Source organism: Phyllostomus hastatus, unplaced genomic scaffold (assembly GCF_019186645.2).
Source record: "Phyllostomus hastatus isolate PE091 unplaced genomic scaffold, TTU_PhHast_1.1 phas_contig_137, whole genome shotgun sequence".
NCBI classification, from domain to species: Eukaryota; Metazoa; Chordata; class Mammalia; order Chiroptera; family Phyllostomidae; genus Phyllostomus; species Phyllostomus hastatus.
Genome location: NW_025333583.1, coordinates 17,351,965 through 17,361,831, shown reverse-complemented (window position 1 = coordinate 17,361,831; position 9,867 = coordinate 17,351,965). Strand labels below are relative to the sequence as shown.

Here is a 9,867-nt window from a genome sequence, read left to right as displayed (position 1 = left end):
CAAAGACCCAACCACTAACCTGTTCTAAACTCCATAGAAAGTGCTTTACAGTGGCTGTGTGAATTTTCTCACTTTCCATTTCTGCCTCAGTCCACCATATCTCCCCTAACGCTCAGTTGAAATTGATCTTAATAAGCAATTTGGCTTACTTCTATTTTTAAGAAACAATGGGAAAATTTTGTCTTTATTTTATTGACCTCCTTTCCTGAATCTATGTAGTATGGTTAATATCTTGCCTCTTTGTGAAACTATCTTATTGGTTTCCAAGGCACCAAGCTCTCCTGATTCCGTTTAACGCTCTGTTTCTTGATTGTGTAAATGTTGACATTTCTCAGTTTCTACCCTTGGGCTACTGTTGTACCCACTCTACATGCTTTCCATGATGGTTTGAACTATTGCCTACAGGGAAATCTAACCCCCAAATCTAGACTTCATTCCTGTGCACTGTATCCCAAGAGTTTATCTTTAGTTCCCATTTTTTTTCTCTGCCTATACAACGTTTCCATGAGGATGTCAGTCATCTCAAACTTAATTAACATCTTTCAAAAAAACCTGTTGATTTGCCTCTCCCAAAACCCTTCCTCAAAACATGTTTCCTCTCTTAGCTGGTGGTAATTCCAAACTTCCAGTTGCTTAGCCTCCCAAACATGGAGTCATCTCCAATTTCTCTTTTTCTTGAACCTTACATCCAGCCCATCCATAAATCCTGTCCTTCCTACCATAAAAATATACCCAGAATCTGATCACTTTCCCTGACTCCACAGCTAACACCTTTATCTAATTTACCATCATATCTTATCGAGATTGTTGTACCAGCTCCTAACCAGACTCCCCACCTCTGCCCTTGCTCCCCAGTCTGTTCTCGACTGAGCAGCCAGGATGGATTTTTTTTACCACCTTTCTGACCTCACCTCTTACCATTATGAAATGCTTGCTGCATGCTTCCCTCAGCCCTATCTGGAGCATTTTTCACATGTATATGTATGACTCTTCCACTTTAATAGGTCTTTACTCAAATATTGCCTCATCAGGAAAGGCTTCTCATTATTCCATATAAAATAACTCTTCTCCATCATCCTTTTCTAAACCTGCTTTACTTTTTGTTGATGACCCTGTGCTTTTTCTTATTATACCTGCCACATTACACATACATTTTTCTTCGAGTTTCAGAATGACACATATACTTTCATTATTGACTCATGTAGGTCACTATTTACTTATATAATTAGTTAGTTATGTGTTCATTTTTGATGCATAGGTGTAAACTCACTATTCAACATAGAAACTAGAGACACAAATCATTATACATGTATAATTTTAACATTAAAATGTAAATTTTATTTCTCCACCCCCCAGTAGAATATAAGCTCCATGAGTACAGGTACTTAGTTTCATTCCTTCTGTATACACAACATCTAGAATAGTGGCTGGCACAGAGGCACTTAAAAATAAAGTAAGCACTGCATATTTGTATACCCATGTTTTCAAGGACAATGTTAACCATTGACATGCCCCAAACCAGAATTAAATCCCCACATCCTTACCTCCATCCTCCCTTCTCTCTCTACACTCCTTTCTTTTGAGTGCTCCCTCCGTGCCTTTCCCCATACTGAATTCTCTGTCTGGAGGACACCATCTCCTCCCTTTTGGCCTTGGGAGACTTGTGCAACTCCTTCTTCAAGAGGTTTGCTGTGACAGTCACATTCTCAAGGATTGTTTCATTGTCCCCTCCTTTCCCTCTCTCTTTCTTGGGGTTCCCCCATGCCAAACTCTGTCCCTGTGCACATGCACTGTGTTTCTCTAATGACCTTCTTGAAGTTTAGGAAGCAAGTCCAAAACCTCACCCTATGACCTTTTCCCACACCCTTGGTATGTAATCAAATGCAGGACTTAGTATGCCCAAATCACAGATGGAGAAACAGAAGTACATTTCATCCTGTTTTAGTTTCAAGGCAGGAGAATAAGCCCAGAACCTTAAGGAATTATCTCCAGAGCTGTCTTCCTATTACTTGAGTAGGGGTGGGGGTCTCCATGCTTTGGTAAACACTGTTAAAAGTCTGATTCCTCCCTGTGCCCCCTCTGGAAGGTAACCATGGATACAATAGAGCTGGCATAAAAGCCTTTAGTTAAATGGATACTGCAAGTGGTTTTCAGGATGCTTAGAAGATTTTGAGGCAAGGGGCAAAACCTGGAAACATTTGCAAAGGTATGACTTTTGCCACAGGTGTCTGGTCTGGGAAAATTTCAGGTAGGGTGAACGCTAATAGTCAGCAGAACCTTGAAGGGGTGACAGGACTCTAGCCAGGAGCTAGGATGTTCACTAGCTGTGAGTTCAGAATCACAGGCAATCCCAACCGGTTCCTCTTCTTGGAAAACAGGGACCCCGCTGTGAATTTGGAGTGGTGGGCTGACTCAAATGACGCCAGCAACAACCCGAGCTCCTGAGGTTATCCAGGCCACAGGTCCTGGAGATAAAGGCATCTCCTGTCCTCAGTCGGGGGGAGCTTCCTACCAGCACGCATCCTTGCCCCAGGGGTGTTTTTTCTCCTTCCAGCCCAAGACCGCAGGCAAGCAGGAGAAATTCACACCAAGGGTGAATCCGGGAAGCACCTTACTGACGGTGGAGCGGGAGCCCACGTGCCTTGCCCTACTTTAATCACGGGTGTTCTCTCGCCTCTCTTTATTCTCAAGCAAGACACGCCTGGAGACTGTGAGTCTGGAGAATCCCCCTTGGCGCGGAGCTGGGTGCCAACTTTCCAGGTCCTGCCTGCAGCGCCACAACTCCCGAGTTAGGACAGAAAAGCCAAACCACACAAAGGCTCATTTCTGTTGAGCTGGGGTGGGGGTGATGCAGGTTACGGTCAATGAGGGTGTGTATGGCTAAGCCTGCTTATTTCCTGAAGTGAGGTTTTCAAGGGAGGGAGGGAAGAGGGTGTGGGAGATGGACGTGGGGGCTAGAGGTGGTGGCAGTTTCCCGGCGCTTTGACGTAGACTTGAAGAGGCGCGGAACACTCCCACTACTTAAGAACAAGCACCTTAGACTTCAGGACGCTGAAGCTGGGGACCTTCACTGGATCCGGGAGCAACCTGAGCGTTTTCTCTCCACACACTTGCGGGAACCCAGGCAGAACTGAGCAGGTAAGCGCAGAGGGTGCCCTTCTGCCACCTGGGAGGGAAGGTGTGGAGTAAGGAGGCGAGTGGGGCACAAAGGACATACAGAGGGTCCCTGGCAGATTTTCTCGGAGGTGGGTGAGGCCATGGAACAGGTGCCATGGAACAGACTCGCCGAACCCAGCGCAGGACTCGTAGCGGGATGTACGGAGGACCCCAGGGCTGAGGAACTTCCAAGCTCGAGGAGGATCCTCCTCATGGAACCTGAAGGAGCCCTAGTGCGCCGCGGTGGCGCAAGCAGGCAGGGAGACCCGGACAACGCCAACTTCAGCACGCTGGACAGCGTCCCGCTCAACCTCTTAAACTTAACACTATCTTGGGCTTGTCCCTTAAGAAAAAGGACCCCTTTGGGCCCCTTGACTCTGATAGTTTAGTTCAGAAGAGGACATATTGAGTATAATTTTGTTCAGGTAGAGACTTGTGTCAGTAATCTGAAACACAGAGTGAGTATTTTTGAATAATCTTGTATCTCAACATACATCTTCAAAAGAGGAACAGACATGTTCTAAGATGGTTTATGAAATATCAGTTTCAGAGTGTCTCAGTATGTTCTTGTGCTGTCCAGAAGAAAAAGATTCCACATCGTAGTATTATTATTAAATATTTCAAAGTAGATATATTCCCATGAGCTGAGCCCAGTTGCCTTCATACTAGCATCTGAAACATTTGGAAATGTAAGATAAAGCTGAAAGTGAGCTGTATAAGTCCTCTTGCTTTTTCCTTTCCATTAGAGTTATAGAATGATATAAATTTCATATAGTCTATGAAGAGCCAGATAATAAATTTTTTTCTTAGAGAGAAACTTAGGTTATTACCATTTTAAGGATGTCATTTCTCATTGCACTTGTCTGAAGTGTAACAATTTCAAGGTGCAATATATATGCCTTGATATTATTGCAACAGGCTTTGATAGCCAGAAAAGTTAAATGAGAGGCAAATTATTTTTATTGAAATTCTTGACACTTATAACAAGAACATAGAAATGAGAAAATATCATCTTTATGAAATTTAGATTAGAATTGGAGAACATTTCTGGTGCTGATAAAAGGTCTATTGAGTCTACTCTAATTGGGTAAATATGTGCCCTTTGGTTCACATGTTTTTTATCACCCTATCTTGTGTTTGTTTTTTATTTAGAACAGTGTGCAAATATTATGCTCTTTTTTAAAAAAATTAAAATCACCTTGAATAGGAAAAGATCCAAAGGTAAGATTATATTAAAATTCTTAATTGCATGGAAGTCCTTGATTAAGATAGATAAGCTAAATTACAGTATTGTAGAATGATGAAAACTGTGCAACAAGATCTTAAATTTTCGCTTTATACTCTTAAACCACATTCTTCTGTGCTAAGGAAAAACACATTCACTCATTCATCTCAGAAGGAACACTTCTTAGGAATACATATTTCATAGGCTATATATCTTGGTTTTATACTATGTAACTGGACAACAAATCATTTAAGATAGAATTGGGCTTGTAATATGAGAGGAAGGATAAGACTTTTCCTAGAGACAGTGGGGTCACCAAGGTTCTTAAAGGCATAATTATTTTCTTTCCTGAGTGTAGCACAAGCAGGGATTCATATGAGATATTTCCATCATGTGCATTTTCAGGGCCATGGCTGATCCTGGAAACAGAGGAGGGATCTACCGCCCCTTGAGCCTCACCTGCTCCCTGCTCATTGTTGGAATGTGCTGTGTGTCTCCTTTCTCCTGCCACAGCCAGATAGACCTGCTGGCTCTTAACCAAGCTGATCCTCAGTGCTGGGAGTCTTCCTCAATTATCCTCCTGGAAATGCGGAAGCCTCGAATTTCCAACACTGTGTCAGGTTTCTGGGATTTCATGATCTACCTGAAGTCATCTGGGAACTTGAAGCATGGGGCACTGTTTTGGGATCTGGCCCAACTCTTCTGGGACATCTATGTGGACTGTGTGCTATCCAGGAACCATGGCTTAGGAAGGAGGCAATTGGCTGGAGAAGAAGAGAAGATCTCAGCAGGGCATCCACAGCACATGAGGGAAAAACAAGGTGGTCAACCCCAGGTCCCAAATCTTGGAAGGGTCAATCAAATATGAATGTGCTGAATTGTGTGGAAGAGGGAAATGTCTTTAGAAAAATCCACTGCCACATATATGCCTCCCAGGGGTGAACCCCAAAAGCACACACTGATAGGAAGATAGATAGTACTTCCTGTTGTATTTCATAGTAGCTTTTTATGTTAATATATTGTTCTCATTCTTGTACTTCATGTGAACAGCAGCCAGGAAAAGTCAAGAAGAAAAGGAAGGGGAAAAGCATGAGTCCCAAAATACAACATGAAGTTATAAAGGGATGCCCCAAAATTAACACTATTTTTTTTTACCATTAGCCTGAATATTAGGGCATAGTCTGTGTTTACTTGCTACTATGGCATTGGGAAGATTCGAACATAAACCTGGGGAACATTCACCATGCATAAACTCTTGCTCTTTTTAAATTAAAAAAAACCAAGTACATTGCTTTCATATTAATGAAAGGGCTCCTTGAGATGTACTTAATTGATGAAGTAAAGGGCAGAACAATTGTCTGGCTTGCAAGTTGACTCATCATTGTTTTTTAAATAAATCTTAAGGAATTAACTTCCAGCAAGCTGAATAATTAAAATGTAATAATTTGGAATTTCCTACAAATTTAGAGGTTTTTACTTAAGTAAAGATTATATTAAAATAAAGTCTTCTCTAGGGACACTAGAAGAAATATCCTTTACAGAATTAGTATGTGGGAGAATTAGCCCATAAGTTGAGAGATCCCTTAGCTCTATACATATTGCTTTTGTTCTTTTTCTGGTGGCATTTCAACTAATAAGTTTCCAATGCTTGCAGCAAGGGCTGTTTCAGTGGTGGTGACTCTGAGAATTATTTATGTGGAAAACTAAAGCATAATTAATTCTTGCACATGCATGTTTTATTGTGAGCATCCTTATATATTTCCATAATCTATTAAAATAGCAATTAACAATACTAGTGTTAGACCAACCCTTTCCCAAGATATTGTAGAGCCTTTATGTACCTAATTTGTTTTAACCTTAGTAACTACAAATCCTCATGGTTTCCTGATCCATAACACCAGATAATCCACTAATATTGTTTATAGATAAATTTATTATTTTAGCAAGTGTTATTGTCACTTAAACCAAGTTTCTTTTTTAGAAGAAATGTTCTTTCGTCAGTTAAGCTACTAAAGTAGAAACACAAATTGAGTGTCTTTAAATGTTGGTAACCAAAATGTACACAATACTGTAAGCAGAGGCTGACAAGACATCAGCATCATTAAGGACTGGATATTTTCTTCCTCTGCACTGTAGAGCCCTTTCTTCCATTCTTACCACATTTAGCTGTTATACTCATTTTTTTTATTTTGCATTCACTTTGAATTATTCAAGTTTCTACAAAATAAATGAAAATAATATTTGTGTTCAGCTGAAGTATTCTTTATCTGAAACAGCTTTCAGTTTGCCTGCTTGCTTGCAACAGAGAGAGTATTTTTCGGAGCATACTTCAACTTGGCATTTCTATCTTCATTTAATTTCAGCTGTGGAAGCCACTTCCCTCACCTTGTACAGAGTCGCTATTGACCCAGCTGTTCTGCAAACTTTAGCTATGCGAGTGGCAAGAGCAAATATTTCACTTTACTGAAATTATTTTAACATTTGACATAAACAATCATTTGCAGACCGAGAAACAAGAATTTCCATTTGGTTGGTATAATTATAGTCAAAGAGGGTCTTGGGTCAAGAAGACACTGTGTCTGAAAGTTCAATCATGGCAGGAACACTGAGATTTCATCTCAAGAGGCTTGATTAAATCTCTAGTGGCTCAACTGGTCCTGGGTGTACTTGCACAAATTCTGCACAAATTTTTCTTTTGTCTTTGGAGGATTAACATGCCACCAGGTTGGGATTGGGTAAAGGTGAAGAAGTGTTAGCCTCTATTGTTCTCAGAGAAATCACATAATCAGAATGGAAGGAAAGAACTACTATATTTTTTGGACTATAAGACACACCCTCCCCCCCACCAAATTTGGGAGGAATAATGGCTGTTAATGCTGCTGTTGAGTTCTGTTTATATTTACATTGGTGAAATATTATGTTATTAAATATTTTACCACATTTTTGCTTCAAAAATTTTTCCCTATTTTCCTCCTCTGAAACCTAATTTACCTCAAAAATACAGTAAATTAAGTGCATCTTATGGTCTGAAAAACACGGTAAATTAAGTGCTTGCATAATGTGCAAAAGTTCTTCTTACTGTGATGGCTTTGAATGAAATAGTTCAAATACAGTTGAGAAATGTTGCTATAAATCATGTTTTTTTAAAAACATAAAGCTCCCATGTAATTTTATATGTTAATATATCACACTTGTTAATATAGCTCAACAAATATAAAAATAGTAACTATCAAATAGCTATGTACCTGGGCAAGTCTATTAATTTATTTATCCCTCAGTTTCTTCATCTGAGAAAGAGGTGTATGGAAAGAATTAGATGACCCATGAAGTCTCTGCAGGTTCTCTGTTCTAATGTTCTGAGTCTATAAAAATAAATGTACAAAAGGCATGTATTTAACTCTGAAGAGAATCTTGAAGAGCTTTACCCCAAGGACACCTTCCCAACCTGGGGGATGGATGACCTGGACACCATGGTTGTTTATGACAACAATAAGCAGGAATAGAGGAGGCTCAAAAATGAAAGGAGAATTCTCAAAAACCTGAGGGCTGGGGATATCACTTGAGAAAAAAACACAACTCCAGTGATCATTGTTATTTAGTCTGGAATGATATGAGCTAATAATTGAATGTTGAAATATCTGGAAGGTGTGAGGATGGTGTACCAAGGCCTAACCACTAAATTATAATGGGTTACATGAAGGCAGGAAAGGAGAGGGAGGTGGGGGCCGGGGCAGGGCGTGGCGGGGAGAGAGAAACAGAGACAGAAATTCAATGAATTGATTTAGGAAAAGAATATCCTGATGATAACTCCCCAGTAGAAAATAACAGAGTTGAGGTTAATTTATGAATTAGTAAACACTTCAATGCAACTGAAGGGACTTTTAAACTATATCCTCATTTGTGTCAAAAATGACAGCATTTTCCTTGAAAAAATCTTGCTCTGCCACTAAGAAGGACAGAAAAACCTGCCTGCCTGGGGAGTTTGTATGTTTTTTAAAAATTGTGAGTCTTTGCTTTCCTCCATGGCAAAAAAATTAAAATTTAGACTTGTAATTGGATGATATTTGCAGTTGGTGTCTGACTAGCTGGCAAATTTTTAAAACACTAAACAGAAGACAAAACAATGCTTCAGAGATATAAATAATTAAGATGCATAAATTATTGATTTTCTACTTCAAGAAATTTCCTAAGAAACCCATTCAGAAATTACTCATTTAGAAATCTATTCTCAGGAGACATTCAGAGATGTAACTAGTGATGAGGTATGAGGCTATTCACCACAGTAGTATTTATAGTAACAGAAAATTTGAAAATAGTTTAAATGTCCATAACAGAGTAATGGTAAACTACATTATGGTATAAAGTGTGTATGCATATAACTATGGTTGTTTCTGGAAGATTCTATTTAGGGTAGTTTCAAGTTTTTTCTTTATATTTTTATATTAAAAATTATATAATGACCATTTCTATTTTTTAATTAGAAAGGTATCTTAATATGTGTTAATAAGAAATGTATTTATTTCAATTTACTTAATTTATATTATATAGCTAAACATCATAGGATACAAAACTTTTCATCAACACAAACTTACATACACATCTCTCAATAAATTTATACAGAATTTTAATAGTAGAAGGGCAGTTATTGCAGGTCTTCCTTTTAAAACCAACACATTGATATTCATTAACCTGAAACAAATTTAGTGACTTAATGATTTGTTCCTTTTTTCTACTAGGTGCATATTCTCAGCAACTCAGAATCCTTTCCCTGAAGAAGAAAAAGGTGATTGAAGATTTGCTAAGTGTGCGCATGCGCAGCAGTGGGGCTACGCTCGCTGGAAAAGCAAGCAGAGGCCCAGAAATAAAGAGAAAATAACTTCAGAGTTAACTCAAATCTTGGAATTTAAAAAGTGTCTATTTTGTCTTGACTATTGATCATTCATTTACTTGGTGGGAATGTCCAGAGATAAATGTTAAGCCGCATTCAGAGTGCTTAGGTTCATTCTCTGAGGCTGCGAGCACGCTCCTTCACAAGTGGCGTTACCGCCAGATCCTCCCACAGCCTGAAAAAGTTCAGAGAGCTCTCAAAGACCAGTGGCGGTTGGGGGATGCTCAGCTGCTTTGCATTCATTTTGACCATGTGCTCTGAGATGCATGTGACGTTGTTGCTGAACTAGAGCGTCATACATTCAACGTGAAGACACTGCATGCCTTCCAGGCCATTACCCGCTAGACAGCTTATGCACGGGCATATAAGCGACTATATTAATTACAAGTTACTGATGACCTGTGATACCCAGATCTTGTTTGAAAGAATATTTTTGAATATTTTGAACTGAATGAAGCGAAAAATAAAAAAACATTGACAAATAAAGAGTTCTAATGGAAACAAAATGAATAAAAAGCTCTGGACCCGAGGTAATATTATTAAAGTTTCTTTATTTCAATATTTAATGTTACCATTAATGATAATCAAAACTTGAATA

The 9,867-nt window shown here is 39.2% G+C and overlaps 1 protein-coding gene across 1 annotated transcript; it reads left to right on the top strand.

Annotated features, from left to right (window-relative positions):
- The first annotated feature begins 4,790 nt into the window (after window positions 1-4,790).
- Window positions 4,791-9,257, top strand: FAM237A (family with sequence similarity 237 member A). The gene is made up of 2 exons (XM_045852426.1): window positions 4,791-5,202; window positions 9,118-9,257. Exons 1-2 carry the CDS (start codon window positions 4,791-4,793, stop codon window positions 9,255-9,257), a joined length of 552 nt encoding a protein of 183 aa, XP_045708382.1.
- Window positions 9,258-9,867: the final 610 nt, after the last annotated feature.